The following is a 21,961-nucleotide window of genomic DNA, read 5'->3' as shown; positions in this document are numbered from 1 at the left end:
AATGAGGAGGCCCGAGAACTCTTCTCGGGAATTAATGAGACCACCAAGAACAAAAGAGGCGGCTGGCAGAGGCCAGCGAGGCGGGGCCCGGCTAAGCCGTCCCCGCAGAACCGCGAGCCGCAATAATAGAGTGAGGAAAAATGGAGTAGAGATCCCTGTGGTAAAAACTATTAGAGGAGGCGAATTATAAAACTATTAACCAGAATGTAACTCCCAATTAAAAGATGATTTAACACTGGAACCTGATGGATGAATTTTGATTAAATGGAGAACTATTAGGAGCCCAGGGATAAGGCTGCTCCTGCCAGTTCTAAAAGTTAAAAGGCAGTTTGATATAAAAATTTATAAATTAAGGTTAATTACTTTAAATAACATGGCTGGAAGCAATGAAAGGAAATGTGTCAGAATCTCCAGAGTTTGGGGCAAGATGGATACAGATGTCCGGGCTGGCCCCAGGGAGCCCAGAGGTCAGGACTGGGCCGGCTGGGGCCGGCAAGAGGGCAGGTGACGTCAGCACTCCCGCCAAGCCCACCCAGAAGGAAGGGGCTGGCTGACGCAGCAGGCGGGGATGCTCTCATTGCCCTCCACCCTGGGGCCACACCCAGAGACGTGGGTTCTAGGAGTCGGGTGGGAAGGAGGCCTCGGGGCCCCGGGACTAGTCTAGGGAGCTAGTCTGATGGAGAGGACACAGCCCCTGCCCGGCCAGCCCTCCCTCTGCTGAAGGGGACATAGCAGGACTCCCGCCTGTGACCCACGGTTTACTGAGCATTCATCAGGGCTGGAGGACAAATCAGGCCACCTTGGCCCCACCCCAGCTGAAGGAGTCACCAGTACCCCTACCCGGCCTTCCTGGCCCTTCTCCGTATCCTCGACCCCATGAAGTCCGCCTGGCAAGACAGGGCCCTACAAGGAGAGGCTGCAGGGTGTGGGCCGCTCTTCTCCAATGCCCCAGGATGGCGGGATGTAGCCACCCCACGGGGCCAAGCCCTGCCCAGAACTCAGAAGGCCACGCTTCTAGGAGGCGCAGGCACCACCTGCACCCAGGGCAGTCTAAACCCTCCGCCACCACGTAGTCCCCTCGACACGCTGCCCTGGGCAACCCATCCCCTCCCCCAGGACCCCACCTCTGACCCCAGGAGGACTGTCCAGCATGTCGAGGGGGGCAACCCTGTGATCGACAAAAGACTCCACAGCAAAAGATGGTACTCGGGGGCGCCTGGGTGGCTCAGTCGTTAAGCGTCTGCCTTTGGCTCAGGGCATGATCCCGGGGTCCTGGAATCGAGCCCCGAGTCAGGCTCCCTGCTCAGCGGGAAGCCCGCTTCTCCCTCTCCCCTGCCTGCTGCTCCCCCTGCTTGTGCTCTCTCTCTGTCAAACAAATAAAATCTTTAAAAAAAAAAAAAAAAGATGGTACTCGCCTCACAGTACAGACAGCCCTGAGGACCCTTTGGAAGGCCGTAGCCCGGAAGACGTGAATATAGGCTCGTCCTGTTGTTAGGGTCATGGCACTGCAGCCGAACTCCTGGCTTCGAGCTCCAGCTCCAACACTGACCGGTCTACGTCTCCAGGATTGACCTCTCCAGGCCTCGTTTCCTCATCTGTGGAGGAAAACGGAGAAAATCTCTCCCTGCAAGGTTGCCACGCAGATGAGAGGCAAAGTCCCAACACACAGTAGGTGCTCCATAAATGGCAGTGGACCTCATATCCACAAAGTCTCATCTTAGTAAGAAACGTAGGGGGGGGGCGCCTGGGTGGTGCAGTCAGTTGAGGGTTCGACTCTTGGTTTCGGCTCAGGTCATAATCTCAGGGTCGCGATCTCAGGGTCGTAATCTCAGGGTTGTGGGATCAAGCCCTTCGAAAGGCTCTGTGCTCAGCGGGGAGTCTACTTGTGATTCTCTCCCTCTGCCCCGCCCCCTGCTCGCGCGCGCATGCGCACTCCCTCTAAATAAATAAATCTTAAAAAAAAAAAAAAAAGAAAGAAAGAGAAGAAATGTAGTTATATGGCAGAGCCCGACTGACGCTTCCCTCAAGCAGGCACCGCATGAACACTCCCTAGGCATAAGGTAAAAACACCTTACTTCATCTTCCCCACACCCCTTGAAGTCGGTCATTATTCCTATCTCCCCGAGGAGGAGGCGGGGATCCAGGCCTCCCCCGCCCGCCCCCCACGCCCCACCTCGCACTGCGTCTCTGGGCGGCTGTGGAAGGCTTGCACATGCTCTCTTACTGCGTGTCTTGGTCTGGACCTCAGACACAGCGGTCGGAAGTAGAACCAGTAGGAAAGGAGGAAGGGAGCGAAGGGACAGAGGAAGAAGGGAGGCAGAGAGAGGAAGCGAAGGAGGGAGGGAGAGAGGAAGGAAGAAGAAAAGAAAAGGAAGAGGAAAGGTTGGCGAGTGTTGAAAATAAACCTCGTGGGGTTAGAAGTCGGGACAGTGGCGGTGGGGGATGGGCGGCGGAGGTTCTGGGGCCGGAGACGGTCTGCTGCTGGGATGGCTGGTGACCAGGCCGCCGTTCTGTGTAAAAAATCATCGCTCTGTGTCCTGATTTGTGCTCCTTACGTAAAAAATTATTATAATAAACGATTTGAAATGAATATGATAACGGGCAGATTTTATGGTATATAAATTATACCCCAGCAAACCTGTTTTTGAAAAAACAAACACGGTAGCCAAAAGAAAGCCCTTCCTAGGCTCTGCACAGCGTACAACAGACACTGGGTGTTACAGGAGAGAGACCCAGAGCAGCCCTGGGCTTGGCCCTGGGGTGAACCCAGCAGCAGCAGCCTCTCAGAAGGGAGTGCTGTGGAGGGGAGCTGTGGATGCAGGGGACAGCAGGGTCCCTGTCTCACCACACGCCCCCCCCCCCCGCCTCCCCCCACATCAGGTCCCTCTTCAAGCCTCTCTCATTTTCCTCACGAACAAGGGGGAGGGGAGAGGAAGAGGAGGACAACTGAGGGGTGCAGCCCAGGCAAAGGCTTAGAGGTGAGAAGAGCTGCAGGGACAAAGAATAATGAGCCCCCACAGGCTTGAACTGCCTGCGCTCAAGAAAGGAAGTAGGGTGCTTAGGTCGGGGGTGGGGGCGGACAATGAGAAGGGTCATTTTCTGAAAAAGCTCCAAAATATTACGGACAGAAAAATATCATTGCAGTTGAGACAAAGCTACCATGATGGTGATGATCTCTTTCATAGTGTTACTGTTATTGCTGTTGTCGTCACTATTGTTATGAGGGAAGTAGCAGAGTAAAGCCCAGCATTTCCCAAAGTGAGTTCCAGGGAACATTTCTCCCGAAAGAGTCTCCTCAACAAAATTTTTCAGGGCAAAGAAGTTGATACTAACTCTACTCTTCTCTTGGAACTACCCAATACATACCAGTATAATAAAGGTTCTGAGACGTCCTGCTGCAAAGGACTTATTTAACGTTTTGAAAATAGCCTTCCCTACTGGCTCAGTCAGTAGAGCGTGTGACTCTTGATCTCGGGGTTGTGAGTTCAAGCTCCATGTTGGGTGTGGAGCCTACTTAAAGAAAAAGGAAGGAAGGAAAGATGGAAGAAGAAAGAAAGGAAGTGAAAGGAAGGGAGGGAGGAAAGAAGGAAGATAGGAAGGGAAGAAGAAAATAGACTTCCTTAAACACAGTTGTCATAGAACTGTTTGGGGTTTTTTTTTTGGTTTTGTTTTATTTTGTTTTATTTTTTTACATAACACTTATGGACACCCCAGGAATTGAGGCTTTGTAGATCACACTTTGAGGAATGAAAAGTAGCAAAAAAAGCATCAGCTCCAGAATCAGGCAGACTAAGTTCGATGGCAGCCTGTTTTAGTGCGGCCTTGGGTAATTTGCTTAAGCCCTCTGTGCCTCAGCTTCCCCAGCTGTAAATTGGAGGAAATAATGCCAATCTCAAAAGGTTGTGGTGAGATTTAAAATAAATGCATCACGTAATGCATACTCAACAAATGTTTGTTCGCCCATTTTACAGATGGACCCACCTGCCCAAGAACATATAAGCAGTGAGCAGCTGCCAGAGGGAACTCAAATCTGGGTCTTCCGTTTGGGGGAGAGGGGAGGGCCTCTGCCTAGTGTTAGCATGTGGGGGGGGAAATGAGATCCCTCGAGCTGAAGAGTCGTGCTCAGAAGTGTAAAGGATTGGGGATTACTTCCTGACAGCATAGCTCAGTACGCCCCCCCCCCCCCCCGCCCATCCAAGGTGGAGTCATGACTCCACCACTTATAAGCTCTGACTGGGAAATTCATTTAACTGCTCTGGTTTCTGCATCCAGAAAGTGGGGATACAAATAGTACCTTCTGCATAGGATTGTCCTGAGGCAGAAATGGGCCAATCCAGGTAAAGTGCTTGGACTAGAGATTGACATAGCTTAAACCCTCAATAAATGGATGCAATTTTTTTTAAGATTTTTATTTATTTATGTGACAGAGAGACAGCCAGCGAGAGAGGGAACACAAGCAGGGGGAGTTGGAGAGGAAGAAGCAGGCTCCCAGCGGAGGAGCCCGATGTGGGACTCGATCCCATAACGCCGGGATCATGCCCTGAGCCGAAGGCAGACGCTTAACGACTACGCTACCCAGGCGCCCCGGATGCAATTTTTTTTAACTGTTGCTGCTCATTACTGGTCTCGAAGTCAGTTGACAGAAGCGGAGGGGGTGACAAAGAATTATTTTTCCCACAGGGTCCTGAGAAGCAGGGATGACAGCCTGTGTCAGCCAGGATCCCCTCTTCTAGCTCTGCCCTTCCCTAGATTCCAACCATGGCTGGTCCCCTTCCTGTCCCTGTGGAGATCTCATTAATGACACCACCCCAATGGGGCTATCAATGCCAAGGGTGAGCCTGTGATGGGCCGGTCCTCTAAAGAGTTGTTGTGACCCCACCCTCACCAAGCTCACATGAGAACAGTAGACTTGACCTCTCAAATCACCATCACTTATTTTTTTTAAGATTTTATTTATTTATTTGAGAGAGAGAGGGAGCATGAGCAGGGGAAGGGACAGAGGGAGAAGCAGACTCCCCGCTAAGCAGGGAGCCGATGCAGGGCTCGATCCCCGGACCCTGAGATCATGACCTGAGCCAAAGGCAGATGCTTAACCGACTGAGCCACCCAGGCGCCCCCCCCCCCCAAGTCGCCATCACTTCTGTGGCATCCTCTGAGGTGAGCAATATGGGCTCTTGCATCCACAACTTCTCAGTGGAGAAACTGACACAGAGAGCAAAATTTTAAATCCTATAGCCAAATTTGGGGGGGGCTAGATCTGTGGCATCCTCTGAGGTGAGCAACATGGGCTCTTGCATCCACAACTTCTCAGTGGAGAAACTGACACAGAGAGCAAAATTTTAAATCCTATAGCCAAATTTGGGGGGGGCTAGATCCTACATCTTCTGCCTGCCAAGCCCTGGCCGTTCCTCCCGTAGTGGGTTGAACCAAGCCTTCCCTCTCACCCCCAAATAAAGTTATTCTTAGTTGTAACGTTTCCCCTCACCAAAGGGGCCCCACACACTAACAGGTGAAGCTTGCTGATACAGCGGCCCATGCAATCGAGATTGTTCGCGGCTGCAAGTCTTCGTGATCTGTAATCCAGTTGCCCAGCCCCTCCCTCAGCACATCTCTCAGAACACCCCTCCATTCCTTCCCATTTCAGGCTTCACAGGAGGGCTTTCCCCTGCCTACGAATCCCATGTCACCTGGCTCTCTTGGCTGCAGAGACCTGGGCAGGGGCCACCTCTGACCCCACAAACAGAATGGAGCTGATACATCATTTTCCAGCCTAATGAGCCTACTACATCTCCCACAAAACACAGCTTAACGGCCATGGTGGCCCCATCCTAAGATAGAGCTCTGGGGCTAGAGGTCAAGGGTTAAAGGTCTAAGTCAGGGCCAGATCCTCCCCTTTCTCTCCCCCCTCAGTGTTCCAGTTTTCTCATCATTCCTTGCACTGACCTTGTTGTGCTGCTATGAGAACTGGAAACAATCCAGGAAAAGGTAGCTCCTGGCCCCAGGGCACGTGGTCCCCAAACGACAGCATCACGCAGCTAACTCCAGGCCCCCCTGAAGCCAGTCTCCGTGTGGTGCGTCGTTCAGAGGAAAACAGCACTCTATGGCCAAAACGCATGGAAATGCAGTCCAAGCAGCTCAAAATCCGAATTTTAAAACAAAATAACACTTCCTGGGGTCCTCTTCCTCCATCGTCCACTGCCTCCCACAGCGCAGCCGTGGTGCCTCAGTCTCCCCGAATGCCCAGCAAGCCCAGCCCTGGCAGGTGCCTGACTCTCCTTGCCCTCCCCTCTGCCTTTTATCCTCTTCCATCCTTTCACCCAGGAGGGCGGCTCCCCCTCTTGTGAAGGAAGTTCATCTGAGATTTCTGGGCTTCTTTCAATTTCCCTTCCAACCCATTACCCCTGACAGAGCAACTGGGGCCCAAAAAGGACCAAACACAGAAACTCCCTCGGCGGCAGAGGAAGGGTAAAGGCTGGGGCTCCTTGGCGGTAAACTCTGTTTTGGTCCTACAAATGCATCCCCATGACATACAACAGACATGCTGTGTGGGCGGAACACCTGTGTCCACCCAAAATCCATTTGCTGAGGCCCTAATCCCCAGTGTGATGGTATTTGGAGGTGGGGCTTTGGGAAGGTAATTAGGTTTAATGGGGTCACCAGGGTATGGCCCCATGAAGGGATTAATGCCATTTGAAGAAGACAAAGCAATACCAGAGTGTTCTCTCCACCATGTGAGGACACAGCGAGAAGGCAGCCCTCTTCAAGCCAGGAAGTGGGCACTCACTGGGGAACCAAATTGCCTGGGACCTTGACCTTGGGCTTCCCAGAACTGTGAGAAATACATTCGTATTGTTCAAGCCACCCAGTTCATGGTATTCTGAAAGGCAGTGCGCGCAGACTAAGACACAACCTTCTTCTGGTCAGGGAGGGTGTTCCAGGGTGGGGAACACTTGAGCTGAGTCCAACAACAACAACAACAAAGGCCTTTGGCGAGGGGATAAATGAGAGCACCCCGGAGGGCACTCTGAGTCTGCACGGGTGTGGAGAAGAAAGGGCAGCAGGGAGTGACATTTCTGGAACGGACAAGTTGAGAGAGACAAGGCCAGAAAGATAGTCTGGGACTGGGTTGTGTTGGGGGGACTCCAGAGCAGGCTGGGTGATCTGGCGGGAGCCCCTGGGTCACAGGGACACATGGAGGGTTGAGGCACACAGGAATAAAGCAATCAAATCTAAGTTATAGGAAGCTAACTGGTGGCCAGTGGAGACAGGCAGAGGTCCGGGAGAGGGTGCTCAAGGCGAGCCAAGGGCAGGGGCTGTGGGGCTCGAAGGGGAAGGCTGGAGTCAAGTGCTGGCAGAGAGCAGATGGGGGTAGAGGAGGCGAAGGGCAGGGGCGAGGTGATGCGAGCCTCAGCAGCCCGCATCTTTTCTGGCCCTTGCCACTACCGCCTCCTACTGTGTCGGTTTCATGGCCAACCCCCCCACCTGCTCTTTCCTGCCCTTGAAAGCTCGAGGAGCTGCGGTTGCTGGTCAGGGGCCGCTCCTCCACCTCACAAGGGGAAGCTGAGCTCACTGATTTCACGGGTCGATAAAATCTATTTGTAAGAGCTCGGGGTAGAGTGTGGGCTTTGGAGTCCGACTACTTACATCTGGATCCTGACTCTGCCCCCCACCAGTTGTGTGACCTTGGACAAGTTAATTAACCTCCCAGACCCTCTGTTTCCCCATCTGTAAAATGGGGACAACGGTGGTACTCACCTCAGAGGGCTGTTGTAAGGATCGAAAGAGTTAATAACATGGGAAGCATTTAGCACAATGCCGGGCACACAGTAAGTACTGTCAGTGTCAAGCCATTTGTATACAGCAGGTCCTGTGTCAGACCCTAGGGAGGCCAGACACTTTTACATTTAAGGCAGGGCCCCAGCTTAGCGGAGCAAACGTGATATGCGAAAATATAAACGCCCTTTTCTTTGGAGCAATAGACAAAAGAAATAGAAGACACCACCGCACCCTCAGGGAACCCCCAGTTTGGGATGACGTGTGCAGGGGCCCAGTGTCTACCTTTCAAAAGCTTAGAGTCTTATGGAAGAGACACAGTCTCTCCAGGGAGTTCCCACCCTGCTGGGGAAGGGTGGATCTCTGCACATCGGTGCTCTCTTCTCCTGGGCTGCCCCTTCCTGTCTGACCCCTTGAAGAACTACTCTTCCTTCAAACTTCACCTCCTCTGAGAAGCCTTTCTTGATCCCCTGCGGACACAAGGAGTCTCCCATCCTTGACGTTCCCAGAGCACTTTGCTCCCTCCTCCATCAGAATACTTCACACTCTGCACCAAAGGAGACTCGGCGCGTGTGAGTGTGTGTGCACACGTGTGTCTGTCTCCAGGTCCCTTGCCCCTGGCCCACAAAGCCCCACATTTGTGAGGGTGGAGACCAGGCCTGCCCCTGGGGGGTCAGCTGGTGCTGACCAGGTCCGTGATGGCTTTGGGACTGAAGGGATGGATGGACTGGCTGATAATGGGAGACGATCTGGACACATTGGTCTGCCAGGGAAAATGGACCCTGGGTCAAGCCATGTCTCTTTGACACAGAAATAGGAAGTTGATAATCTCCCCAGGGCATCAGAGGAGGTCCAGGGTGCAAGATAACGGGGATTCTGAGGGGTACCCCTGCCTGTCCTGTCTGTACGTGCCAGCCTGCCCTCCAAGACCCACTCTAGGGGGTCGGCGGCAGTGCCCTCAAGCCCCAGGACTGGCGGTCTGCCCCTCATGGGCAGCATGCCCTGGAAGAACCACTACAAATATTATATGAATCTGTTGCCAAACAAAAAAGTGGGGGGCACGTGGCCAGAAAATCACAAAACGTGTCCCAAATTCCTCTGGAAGCAGGTCGGGCCTCTCTGCCCATCCTTCAGAGGGTTCGCATGGGTCAGAACCAATAGTAGACACATCGAACAAGCAAAGGTTTGAGGGCCCAGAGCACAGAGCGCTGGCTGTGCTCCCTTCCTCCGGTAGGGGTTTCTCCTGAGCCCAAAGGGCAGCGTACAGAAGCGCTGGGCTCACCTCCCGCTAGCCGTGTGACCTTGGACAAGACACTGGGCCTCTCCGAGCCTCGGCTTCCTCATCTAGAAAATGGGCATGGTCGCAGCGAGGCAAGGCGCTGTGGTGACAGTAACACATACACCTGCATTTGGAAGAGCTTCGTGGAGGATAAAGGGCCGCACGGACACGAGGCTTAGACCATTCGAATTGCTTTAGTACTATTGTTATTAGAGCAGAAGGGCCGAGATTCAAACCCGTGACCCTGAGACCAGCACTCTGACCCCACCAGGGGTCCTTGGCATCTGCTCTGAGCTGGATTTTCTGAAACAAGGTCCATCAAGCTGTGGAACGACCGGGGAGAAAAGGGGGAGGAGAAGGGCATGTGGGTGCGTGTGTGTGTGCACATGTGTGTGCATATTGCATGTGTGTGCGTGCATGTGGGTGTGTGCCCGTGCGTGCGCGTGTCTCTGTCTGCCCTGGGGTGGGGGAGGGGAGGGGATGGAGGGAAGAAAGAGAGAACTGAGAAGAAAAGCAGAAAAGCACAAGGAAGAGAAGGACTGAGGTATTCGGTTACATGATCTAAATTCTAATCAAACATCATTTAAAGCGTGTTTTATTTCAGCCTCGGGAGAGCCGGTCCCTCCTGGCTGCTCACCATGGCAACGGGCCGCTCATTTCAGAAGTGTCATGCCACATTATCGTCCTGCCGCCTCACACGCTCTCGCCGCCTGACAACTTCGCTCTGCCCCTCGCGACAACCATCCCCGCTCCGCCGGTTTATTTTTGGTGTCAGCCAGCCCCCCTCCCCTGCCCCCTCCCCGTCGTCAGTGGATTGAAAGACAACCCCAGCCCTCCAGCGGGTGAGCATTGCAGCCTGTTTGGTGATAAGAGATAATTTCAGGAGATATTTGCTTACACACATATGAACAATTTGCTGCATTAAGACAATTCCGCCCGGTGTGTGGGGAGACGGAGGGGGTGGCCGGTGCTCAAGCTGATGACACCCCAGGAAAGAGGAGGGAGGGGCGCCCCTCAATACTCAGGACCCCCCCAAAGTGGGGGCCCTACGAGATTCTCATCTGGCTGCCTTCCCTAGCATCATCTGGACACCTGCCGTGGACTCGCTGTGTGACCTTGTGTAAGTCACTCCCCTTCTCTGTGCCTCCCTCTGTTTATCTCTCAAAAGACCCGGTTGCACCAGCTGCAGTCCAGATCCCTGACAAGTGGCAAATCAAAGATTCTAAGAACCAGAGTGGGCACAGCAGGGAGCTGAGGACCCAGAAAGAGAACCCTGGTCTCGCCACCCATGTGAAGACCAATGAAAGGAAAAGAGGTTAGCCCGACCAGCCCACCTCCATCCACGTGACTGTCCAGATCAGAAATGGTGGTGGTGGGGCGCCTGGGCAGCACAGTCGTTAAGCGTCTGCCTTTGGCTCAGGGTGTGATCCTGGCGTTCCCGGATCGAGTCCCACATCGGGCTCCTCCGCTGGGAGCTTGCTTCTTCCTCTCCCACTCCCCTGCTGTGTTCCCTCTCTTGCTGGCTGTCTCTCTGTCACATAAATAAATAAAATCTTAAAAAAAAAAAAAGAAAGAAATGGTGGTGGTGGGGTTGGGGATCCTGAAGCTCCCTGCTCTGGCAGGAGCTAGGAAAATCCTGGACCTAGGATCAGACCCTGTCCTGGGAAGGGCCTTCCAGGGAACACACATCCCTGCCCTCTCCTTGGCCTTCTTCACAGGACAAGCGACACCTCTCAAACCACCCACTCCTTCCTGGCATATTTACACACTCCCACATGTGTCTCCCCAGATCCAGGGCCAGATGGGGACACAAAGGCAGACTGAGAAGAAGCTGGGAGGGAGAGGTGTACCCTGAAACCCCAGGTAGGAAGTTGAACCCCGGGCGCTCAGAGCTGAGCACAGAAACAATGAGCTGAAAGGCAAGATGGCCCCGTCCTGATGCCTTCACCCACTTAAAGCCAAGAATAGTAAGAGCTGCGTCTGCTGAGGGCTTCCAGGAGCCAGGGCCTGGGCTAAGATCAAACTCTCTACATGCTATGCCCTCTTGCCCACCCCCATGGGGGTTGAAAGCAGACCTGGGAGAGTCTCAGCTTGAGGGGAGTCTGTGCCTCTGTTTACTCATCTGTCAGATGGGGTTGATAATAGTTCCTACCGCATACGGTGGTGGTCAGGATTAAGGGAAGGCTTAGCCCATTCTGGGGGACATGGTAGGTATTCAATAAATGGTAGCTGGTAGAAGTTGTCGTAGTCATTGGGGTCTGAGCAACTAGGGCTTTCTGCGATTGGGCCCGACTTCACGACCACCTCAGCCGGCTGGGCAGCTGGGTCCTGTGGCTACTTTGGCTCCCACCCAGGCCCCATCCTAGGGAGGATGGACTCCCTCGGATGTCTACACCTGCCTTCCACCCCCATAGGATGTCTTTTGGTTTCTTGGGGCCCTCTGGCAGGTGCTTTAGACCATGAAAGGTAATTTCTCTCTCCTTAGGCCCCATCCAGGACATCTTCTTCTGAGACCCCCAGAACATACAGCCCCTCAGGTCACAGCCGGTAATGTGCCCCTATTCTTCTGTCCTCCTCTGCCTCCTGTCTGCCCAGGGGTAAGGATAACCCTCAACCAGGAGTCCGGAGATCACCTGAGAACTCAGACCTCCACTCACCTCACCCACCTACGCTCTGCCCTGACCAGGAGGTAAATGCCAGCTTCCATCGAGCTCTGGGTGGGCTCCCTTCCCATCCCCCAGGACACAGGCAGTGGAATAGAGAGGCAGTGGGCTACAGAGAAAGAATCTTTAGGGTTAGCGGGACTTGGGTCCAATCCCAGCTCTACCACCTCTCAGCAACAGAGTCTTAGAACGAGGGACTAGTCTCAGTGTTCTCACCTATAAAATGGGGATAACAACACACACTTCGCACAGGGTTGCTGGCATGATTAAAGGTATACTTAACACATAGTAGGTGCCCCCCAAAAGCAGCTATTATGAGTAATAACAACCAAAGCCGCCCCAAGTGGAGCCAGGGAGTTGTTTCCCTTCCACTGGCTTGAGGCCTCTGCGAAGGCTGGCAGTGCAAGAAGGCTTCCCTGGCCAAGACCTTGAGGCCTGGGCTTACTCTTCCCCCACCTCCTCCCCACTCTCCCCTTTCACTCTATGCTCTACAGCCCTGCCCCCAGTCTGGAAGGTGAGGGGCTGGGGGCTATCCTGCCATGTTATGTCCCTGCTCAAGCAATACACACATAGCCCAGCTGGGTCCTCTTTCTTCTTCTGTCTCTTTTTCAGCAAATTAACAAAGTGAATTAAATTACTCATCTCAGCATTGCCCTGGCATGTGCTTGACTCAGAACAGGTAGGCTCAGCACCAGGGGGGAGGGGCAAGGAAATTTGGGTCCAAAGGAGGAAGGGGTACAGTGATCAGGATGAAGGGTTACCTAAACACACCCACATTTCTGGATTTTTTAAATATCAAGAGCATGCGTTATTTTTATAACCACACCCCCAAGCAGCAGAAGGTTTGCTGGACCCTCATTTCCTGCACCCTCCTCTAGATCCCGGAGCTCTTGAAGGCAATGTATTGGAGGAGAGAGGGCCCCACAGGGACTCAGAAGTCCCCTGGATCTGTGTCCCCAGCCTCCTCAGCCCTTCCCAGCTGCGTGGCCGTCAGCAGCTGCCTTAACCTTCTGAGCCTCAGTTTCCACATCTGCACTGTGGCGGGTAAGGCAGGCCCTGCTTCAGGAGCCCCGTGAGGAGTTAAGATGGGGTATATGAGCTCCCTGCACATCCGCCAGCACCCAGGAGGTGCCTGCCACCCGCCCCTCCCCGGACAGACGCAGAAGGCCCCGAAGTGCCCGGGCTGTGGACCTTCTCAACTTCCCTCCCGCAGCAGCTCCCGGAGGAGGCCAGGCTGCCGGAGTCCTCTTCTCGGCGGCATTGCGGCATTGCGGGCGCACTGGGCCTCCCCACCCAGGAGGGCCGGGGAGGGGAGCGGCTGGAGCGGCCCCAGCATTGGGGCCCGGGTCCAGGGAGGGTGGGCAAGAGCGCCCACCCGCACCCCGCCGGGGCCTTGGGGGAAGGGCAGGGGCGGGCGCCGCCGGCTCACCTTCTGACGGTGAAATGTGGCCATTTACCTTCACGCTCCAATGCCAGCACCTAAATCACTGTCGCAGCGCCCGCGCTCAAGGTTGCTCCCGAGCGGCCGCCAACAAAGCCGCCGCCCGCCCCCCGCCGCCACCAGGAAGACCCGAGGAGGGGACGCGTGCGGCCCCGCCTTCCTCTCCCCCCCTCCTCTTCCTTCTCGCTCTTTCTGTGGTCCCGAAGCCTTATCTTGGGGACCAGGCGGCCACAGTGCCCGCTCCAAACAGCACGGGCCTCGAGTGTAGGTTGCCGCCCAGAGCTGGGTGGTAAGGACACCCCGACTGGCGGGAACAAGGCGCCCGCTGCGCGACGGCAACTTTCCGGGTGGGTCGCTCCGCCCCGCCGCGGGCCTGGAGTACACGGAACGCGCATAGGTTTTCGTCCAGTAACTACCCCGTGAATGTCACTCACAATGCGGCGAGTGTGCGTGTGGTAGAAGTGCTGATCTGCGGAAGGAGACCATTTAACCCATCTCGGTGGCTCTGTTCTGACATGGATGCGTTAGCCCTGCTCCCTTCCTTCACCCCTTTTCCCTCCCTGATCTTTCTCCTTCCTCCGCCTCGCCTCCGGGATCTCCACTGGTCCTCCCTCCAGAGGGGACCGAGGGCAGGGGTGGGGGGATACAGGAGAGAGCCCAGGTCCTGGTGGTGCAGGACATCTGAGGCCTCCTTGGAGAAGGGGGAGCAGGTGGGGGCTGCTGGCACCTAGAACCAGAGCCATGAGAGGAGGAGGTCTCCATCCCTGCCCCCCCACAGCCCCACCCCCCCCCACCCCCGCGCCTGAAGTGCCCCCAACCTCCAGCCAGTCGTGGGAGGGGGTCAGCCCAGAGGGAAGGGGGTCAGCCCAGAGGGATGTGAAGAGAACATCTGCCCTGGAAGGGAGAGGAAGGCACTGAGCTGAGACACACACATCCCCCCACCCAACCTGGTGCCCATGGGGAGGCCCCTGCCTAGTCCGGCCGAAAGCCCCAGGCGCACCAAGTGGCCCCAGTTCTGCCTTCATCGTCAGAGCAGTGGCCATTCATCTGCTTCGGAACTATTCATTTGTACCTTATCTCTGCGTCCTCTGCATGGATGAGTGGGAAATTGGTACCGGTGTGCCCCCCCCCATCTGACTGAAGGTTGCCCCCGGGGGACAGAAATTGCTTTCCTCATCAGACTGGAGAGCCCCCAGGACAGAGGTGGTATCCCTCCCATCAGATTGGGTGCTCCCCAGAAAAGGAGCTGTGTCCCCCATCTGCCTGGGAACTTTCCCTTGTCAGGGGATCTTGTTCCCCCATCAGACTGGAGCTCCCCAGAATAGAGGCTTCTGTCTCACCGTCAGACAAAGGACCCACTCAGGTCAAGGGCTGTGCGTCTCCCCTCCAGACCACAAGGTCCTCCCCAGGATCCTACTGACCACAGCTGACAGAGCATTCAAAACCCTGCTAGGGTCCTGTCCCACACCCAGGCACGGTGGTTCTAGGAGCCCTCAAGTCTGGCCACAGATCCGGCTTCATCAGGTCTTAGCTCTGTGACCTTGAACAAGTCACATGACCTCTGGAGAGACTACTGCCGCTGCTCAGGGTCTTATGAGGCTCCAAGGAGACGGCATTTGGTGAAAGGGCCTAGCCCAGGGCCTGGCATACAGCAGGTGTTCAGTAACCGCTGTCTCATTCCCTTCCCCTCATCAGTCTGGGAAGTATGTTCCAAGCCTGCTCTGTCAGCTCGGGCTGAGAAGACAGAGGTGGGCCAGGGTTGGAAAGGAGCACCCACAAAACACACACACACACCCTCCCATCAAGCAACTGGGTAGTGGCCTCCTTCGTTAGGGGACGGGGCGATGGCAAGGAGTTAAATGTATTAAGCAATTTACAATTAATATAGAAGTCATTCCAGAGATAGCTACTAGAAAGAGTACAACAGGGCAATTAACCCACTAATACACTAGGCTATTACATCGCTATGTCTCTTATTTTAGCCCGAGGTGATTTGAAACGCATTGGATTAGAGGATATTACAGCAGATAGCATGAAAAATAGCTTAATGTAATGAGCCATCCCGTGATGTCTGCTATTAAAGATGATTTGCAGTTGAAAACTACAACATACAGTAGTTCAGCTATTTGAGGACCAAGGGGGTGGGGGCTGGGGCGGTGCTGTTAACCCTTCCCTCCTTCTGGCTGCCCCACCCCCACCGGGCCTTCTACTACCTTCATGCCAAGATCATCAAGTGCCTCTTATTAGGCGACAATGGCTTCATTGGGAGATTGGAGATTGGGGCCCCGAGGTTGATAAAGAACCAATAATCTGCTAATAACCTTTAAAAAATAGATTCCCCCAGGGAGCTGTACTAATGGGCTGAGGCTAGGGAGGGAGGTTGATTGGCAACTGGGCGGCTAATGTGGAGACGGGTGTGGGACGAGGAGGGGGCTTCCCTGGATGGGGGGGAGGGAAGTCTACATGCCCCCCCCACCTCGGCAGGAAGGTGGAGGGGTCATGGACTGCCAGATAGGAGCTGTGCCTAGGCAGACGTGTGTGAATAATTACAATACACAAAACTGATTTTTTTCTATTTAGCCGACCTTTGTATGGCAGGTCACAGCTTTTCATTTTCACTTGTATTAGTTCTCTGGGCTTTGCAGGCATCCAGAGAGGTAGGTAGTATTAATACCTGCAGTGGACGGGGAGTCTGACTCGCAGCAAGAGAGTAACTTAGCCAGGGTGGAGGCAGCCTGTTATGTAATCCAACAGGAATCAACGAGAGCTTTTCTGATGTCAAAGCCTGTGCTTCCAACTGTGCCACGCCAGCCATCACTGTGTTCTCCCCGAGAAAGCTCTGCCTACCCCAACCTTGCAGAGGCCTTCTTCCGTGTTTCCTTCCGGAGCTTTATTGTTTTTCCACCTTACACTTAGGTCTATGCTCCATTTTGGGTTACCTGCTGTGCACGGTGAGAGGTGCGGTTTGACGTTCATTTCTTTCTCCATCGGGACTCTGGCTGCATCTGCCCGTCCCCGTGTGTGAATACTCGTGCATACACACGTCTGCGGGCTGCCATGCAGAGGAAGTGGCCTACTCTGCAGGTGTGCACGCAGAGGCCACCTAAGGCAACACCCGCGGCGAGACCCACTGAGGCCCGGACTACATCTGCACAGTGGGTGTGAGGACTGGGCGAGTCCCACTCGCTCCGTCAGTGCTCACGTGTGTGGCACAGTACGTGCTGGCGTGCGTCTATCGCCGTACCTGTGCCTGGCCGCGTGTCAGAACACGGATGCTCACAGCTGTGTGTGTGCCTGGGCGTCCATGCGTGAGTTCAGCATATGTGGGCGTGTCACTGTCGTAGCGGAATCTGTGTGTGCGTGTGTGTGTGCGCGCACCGTTGGCATGTGTGGTACTGTGCGTCTGTGTGTGCACGCCACTGTGCATGAGTGTTGAGGGGGGTGTGTGTGTGTGTGTCACCGTGCCCATGTGTCGCTGTGTCTGCACCTCCCCGGGTGCTGCCACCTCCGACAGCTGCAGGGCCAGCCGGGAGCAGCCCCCGCGCCCCCCTCACTGCTGTCTTTTATCATCATTTGCCACGAAACGGAGCCCAGGAGGACGGTGATAAATAAGGACCACTTAAAATACGAGACGACCACTCTGACTTTGGGGAATATTTCTTCTGTGGAGCAGCTGGTGCCGCCTCTGTCCTTGTGGAAAGGGGTCCCAGGGGCCGCCAGCCCCTGCCCAGCTTCCTAGGCTCCCTCACCTCCTCCTCTCTGCCCCCTCCCCCGCCCCTGCCGTCGCATCTCTGGTCTTGCAGGCCTTAGGAGCCCGGGGGAGGGAAGTAGAGGGGGACCTACCTGGAGGCCAATGCAGGCAGGGCAAGGCCGGCCCCCAGATTGCCCTTCTCGTGGGCTCTGTGGAAAACTGCGTATCACGGAGGAAGAGCCAACAGGCTAGGAAGGGCCTGAGTGGGGACTGGAGGGCACAGGGCCTCAACCTCATGGGGTGTCCTTCTGATTCCCTCTCCTTCTAAGCTCTGGTGAAGGAATGGTTGGGGGTCCAGACAGCTGAGATACACAGAGACACGCATGGACACACACAGACCAGTCGCACAATCTTGAGCGCCTCCTACATGCCAAGCCCTAAGAGAAAGACACGAAGACACTCATCCAAGAGGAGATACAACATACACACATACTATACTCGCTACGCAAAGACTCACAGACATGCAAGACAGGCGTAAGGCTTGTTCTGGGAAGAGATGAGCTCGGACAAGAGAAGGAGGAGAAAGAAGAGAAAGGAACTGAAGAAGGAGTATAAAGGGGAGCAAATACAAAACCATGAATGTAAAGATGCCCAAATGCATCGGGACAGAGGGGGCGCCCAGTGGGAGAGGGAGTGGGGCCAGGGGTAGAGGTCGCTCGCTGCCCAAGGGGGCAAGTGAGGGCTGAGGTCCAGCCTTCCCGCACTGGCCAAGCCACGGCCTGCTAGGAGGCTGTGGTCACCAGGCAGAAGGACGCCTTGTTCACTGAAAGCACCCTCCACCACCACGGATGGTCCCCACTAGGCTGGGGCTTCCCAAAGTGTCACCTTTTCCTTATTCTTACAGAGAGGTGTGTTCTGAGCTAGCCAGGCCTGACGGAGGGGCTCTTCGACTCTGCCTGTGAGACATTATTTCCTTAAAAATTAAAAAAAAAAAAAATGAGAGAGGTAAGGAAATAGAAACTGAGACAGGAAAAGAGGAAGAGGAAGAGAAAGGGAAGGAAGGAAAGGAAAATGAAAGGAGAGGAAGAGGGAGAGGAGGAGTCTGTGCGGGAATCATCCTCAGAGGCTCTTCTAATCAAAGAACTTGTCACTGTCACTCTGCTAGTTGAGACGCAAGGACTGATCTGGGCCTGCCAGCATCTGGGGTTGGGGGCGGGGGTGAATCGGCCTTAACAGGTGACACACACACTTCCTCTCCTGTGCCCACCCTGTGTCCCTTCTCAGCCCGTCCCAGGTGGCCAGGGACCTGTCGTGTCTCATTTCCTTCCCCCGGAACTAGCGATGGGAGCTGGGGGTGGGGGGAGCCTGCGCAAGCTGACCTTTTCTCCCGCGATTTCCCTCCCGAGCTCCTCAGCTGTCAGCCATCCGCATGCTGACACCTCATTTCCCATGACCCCCCCCCAAACACACAGAGGCTTGTCACCACCCATCAGGGGCTGTCCCTGGACAGAGGAAGAGCAGGGCAGAGCTGGCGTCCTTTCTCATCCAGGGCTTTCAAGCCCCAAGCCCCCCAGCTGGACACCTGAGGGCCTCTCCCTTAGAGGTTCAGACCTCTGAGGGTCTGCCCTGGCCCCAGTCCTCCCAAACATTTTCTAAGTGCCTGGAACACCTTTCGGGCCCCCCCACCCTGTGGAAGGGAAAGTGGAGAATCTACCAGGGGCCGGGGGCCCTGAGCCCTGAGCCCTGGCTGGATCACCTGCTGTTCATGAGAACCCTTTCAGGTGAGTTTTAACTCAGAATCTCCAATTTACAGATGAGAAAATCTCAACCATAGCACGGAAAGCCTCACAGTTTATAAGTAGAGCTGCAGGAAAAATAACGCTGGTCTCTCAACTTTACGTCCTGCTCTTTCTCTACAGTGTCGACTTGCTCCTTGGACTCTCACTCCACCCAATCCTCTCAATTCGATCATTGGAGGCAGACCCTGTGCTAGGTACCACGCTTAGCCCTTTACCACGTTCGCTCACTCAGCCTCACACTCACCCAGAAGGAGGCTCCTATTATTAGCCCCATTCCACAGATGAGGATACTGAGGCTCAGAGAGGCTGAGTGACTTACACAGGGCTACACAGAATGGGATTGGCAGAGCCAGGACTCAAACCAGGTCTCCTGCCTCCTAATTAATGGCACCTTGCCCAATATGATGACGACGACGGGATTCTGCCACTGCCGCCTACAGCCCAGAGACAGCAGCAAGACCCCCGGTCCAGGCCCCTCCACTCCCCAGGGCCAGCGGAGAGAGATTAAAGGGTGGGGTGCTCAGGCCTCAGCAGACAAAGAGGAAGGGGTGTCGGGGTCGAGCACTACGCGTCCTCTATCTTCCCAAGAGCGCCGGCCCCATTGTCCCCACGAGTGCCCTCAGATTGTCAGAGCTGGGGCCTCATCTGGCCCTCGGAATATATGGCCACAGAATAATATGACGGTTGGGGGAGGAGGGGTGGGAGGCTGGGGTGGAGGGGCAAATGAAGAAGGCTCTGCACAGCCCCCAGAAGAAAACTTAATAGTCTGGGGGCTCCCTTGGGTCCTTCTCATTAAAAAAAAAAAAATCTCTATTTAAATGCAAATTTGTGCTGGAGCTGGGTTGGGTTGGCGGGAGGCAGAGAAGCAGCCAGACGCTGACATAGACCAGCCATTGGACCCCGCTCCCCAGTCTCAGTCTCGCCTTGTAACCTGGGGCTGGTGCTCAGAAGTTAGCTACATCCTCAAAGATCGCCCCCTCCCCACCGCCCTGGAAAGCCCTGTTCAGTTTAACCCTTCACTAGCTCCCTTCTCTCTTTGTGTGTCTGTCTGTCTGTCTGTCTGTCTCTCTCTCACACACACACACACACATACACACACACGCACACAGTCCCTCTAAGCTCTAAATAGAAACGTGTCATGGGGGTGAGGGTGGCAAGCTGTAAGCCTTGACTATAGTTTTCATACTAAATCCAGGAAGGGGAAGAGTCTGAGCCCACCCCCCCCCACACACACGCACACGCCACACGCACACACACGCACCTCCCTCCAAGGAAAGAACTTCTGTTTGAAGAAGAGAAGCAGAATCTGAAACACTTGTATCTAGTTTTGGCCCAACCCTCTATTTCTCTCCCTCTCTCTCTCTCTCTCTCTCTCTCTCTCTCTCACACACACACACACACACACACACACACACACCAGGTTTCAAACTACGCAACAGAAGACAAACTCGGCCCTCAAATCGGATCCCTGTTGGGAGTAGGGGATGGAGGGCTTGGCAGCTGGGATCCACACCTGCCCATCACCCATATCCTGTCCCTGTCCCCCTCCCATGGATCCCTCTGCTCCCTGAGCCTCAACAAACCCCTCATCCTGAGCTCCCTCCCACCCTAGCCCACCCCACCCCCACCTCTCCAAGCCCATTACCTCCAGGGATAATTATGTGGGTGATTCGCTGGCCCTGGAGAGCTCTTCAGTGGCACAAACTCGGGATGAGGGAGGGAGAGGAGGGTTGCCCCTGGTTACCACCCTGCTCCCCCCTTCCTCCCCCACACCACTGAGGGTGCGATTCAGGGGGAGTCAAGGAGGCGATGTATATAAATCCATCTAGCACACATATACAAATACCCGCCCCAAAACGTTCGTACTTCCATTTCTGGCATTGTCAGGGGAAACCCAGGGCAGGCGCAGGTGACCCTCTCTGGCTGAGAATCCCTCCCAACGTTCCCAACAGGCCCTTGCCTCCTCCACAGCCTCACGCCTCCTTCCTCTGTCCTCTGCCAACCCTGGGGCTTCTGATTCTGCTCCAAGTTGGTGGCATGAGCCATCTCCGCCGTTCCACTGCACGGAGATCCACAGAGAGAGGGGTTCAGCAGCGGAGCAGGGGTACCCACGAGACCCCTTACAGCTTCCAGGCCAAACCCAGATTTCAGGCTCTGGTCACGCCCTTGGCAGCTGTTGAGGAGAAGGAAGAGTCATGGTCAGTTCACCCACTGCCCACTTTCCCATGCTCACGGCCTGCGTTGGGCCCTCCTTCGGACACCACACGGCTCTTGGTATTGCGAGGAAAGGCCTTTGGGACCGAGAGTGGCCAGAGGAAGTGTGGACACGTTGAGTGCCACGAGACGGAGCAGGGGCTGGAGGTCAGAAAGAGGGAGAGACACCTCCTGCCTCCTTCAGAGAAACCCTGAGAGAGAAGCAAACAACCTCATAGAGAGAAGGAGGGCTCACGGGGACTTGGGGCCAGTAAATCCTCTGCCGAGAGAGAACTGGGCCCAGGGAGGGAAAGGAGTTGCCTTAGGTCACACAGAGTCCCAGATGAGAGAAGGCTGGCATCTGGTTTCTTGACTCTGAAGCTATGGCCGATTTCAATTTGATGGGAAGATATATATATATATATATATATATCACGTATCTTATATGCGTGCGCACACACACACACACACACACGCACACAACAGTGCCCACCATGTAAAGTGCCTGCTGCATTTGGTCACATAACTGAGTCAGGGTCTAAAATGGGCAGTTTGTCTGCCTACGTGTTTGGGGTATTTGTGGGCACATGGGGTCGGGTCACACGTGTAGGCAGGTGTGTGCAGGAGGGCAGAGCACGTGCCACGGCTTGTGGGCTGAGGAGCAGAGGCCTCCCCCCTGCAGGGGTCCCTGTGTCCGGAGCATCTCCCCGGGCTGCCCCCCGGCGCCCGCTGAACCTGCTGGGCAGACTCACAGCCTCAGATGTGCCCCAACCCTTGCTGCTGACTGCTCGCTTCCAGGGGAGCCTCCTGGACGGGCTGCTGCTCTTACAAGCCCTAATGTGCTGGTGGAAACAATTAACTGGAAGAGACGGCTAATACCCAAAGGAAAATATTTCTAGATATGATATTACGACCTCGCCTCAAAAATGGGCCTTTACCATGAGGAAATACAGTTTGTGAGAAACACTTTCTTTTAATTTAATTATATAATCTTTGGCTTAAAAAAAAAAAAGTGGTATGGAGTGGGGGGAGGGGCTGAGATGTTGAAATCAATCCTTTACATTTCCTTTGTATTCACTGACCACCTGGGCAAGGGGGTATAAATGAGAAGATATCTGGGAA

The 21,961-nt window shown here is 54.8% G+C and overlaps 1 protein-coding gene across 2 annotated transcripts in view; it reads right to left on the bottom strand.

Annotated features, from left to right (window-relative positions):
• Window positions 1-1,420: 1,420 nt before the first annotated feature.
• Window positions 1,421-21,961, bottom strand: part of MRM1 (mitochondrial rRNA methyltransferase 1) — a 58,446-nt gene continuing 37,905 nt past the window's right edge. The window contains exon 5 of one of the 2 annotated variants that reach the window (XM_057317967.1): window positions 1,421-1,595. In XM_057317967.1, coding sequence (XP_057173950.1) covers window positions 1,498-1,595 — 98 coding nt within the window. In that variant the 3' untranslated portion in view covers window positions 1,421-1,497. Of the gene's footprint in view, window positions 1,596-20,315; window positions 20,820-21,961 lie in introns of those variants that run through there. The other variant, XM_044390758.3, reaches the window with a different exon arrangement.

The sequence above is a fragment of the Ursus arctos genome, unplaced genomic scaffold, assembly GCF_023065955.2.
Source record: "Ursus arctos isolate Adak ecotype North America unplaced genomic scaffold, UrsArc2.0 scaffold_24, whole genome shotgun sequence".
Lineage (NCBI taxonomy): Eukaryota > Metazoa > Chordata > Mammalia > Carnivora > Ursidae > Ursus > Ursus arctos.
This window is presented reverse-complemented; position numbering and strand designations above follow the sequence as displayed.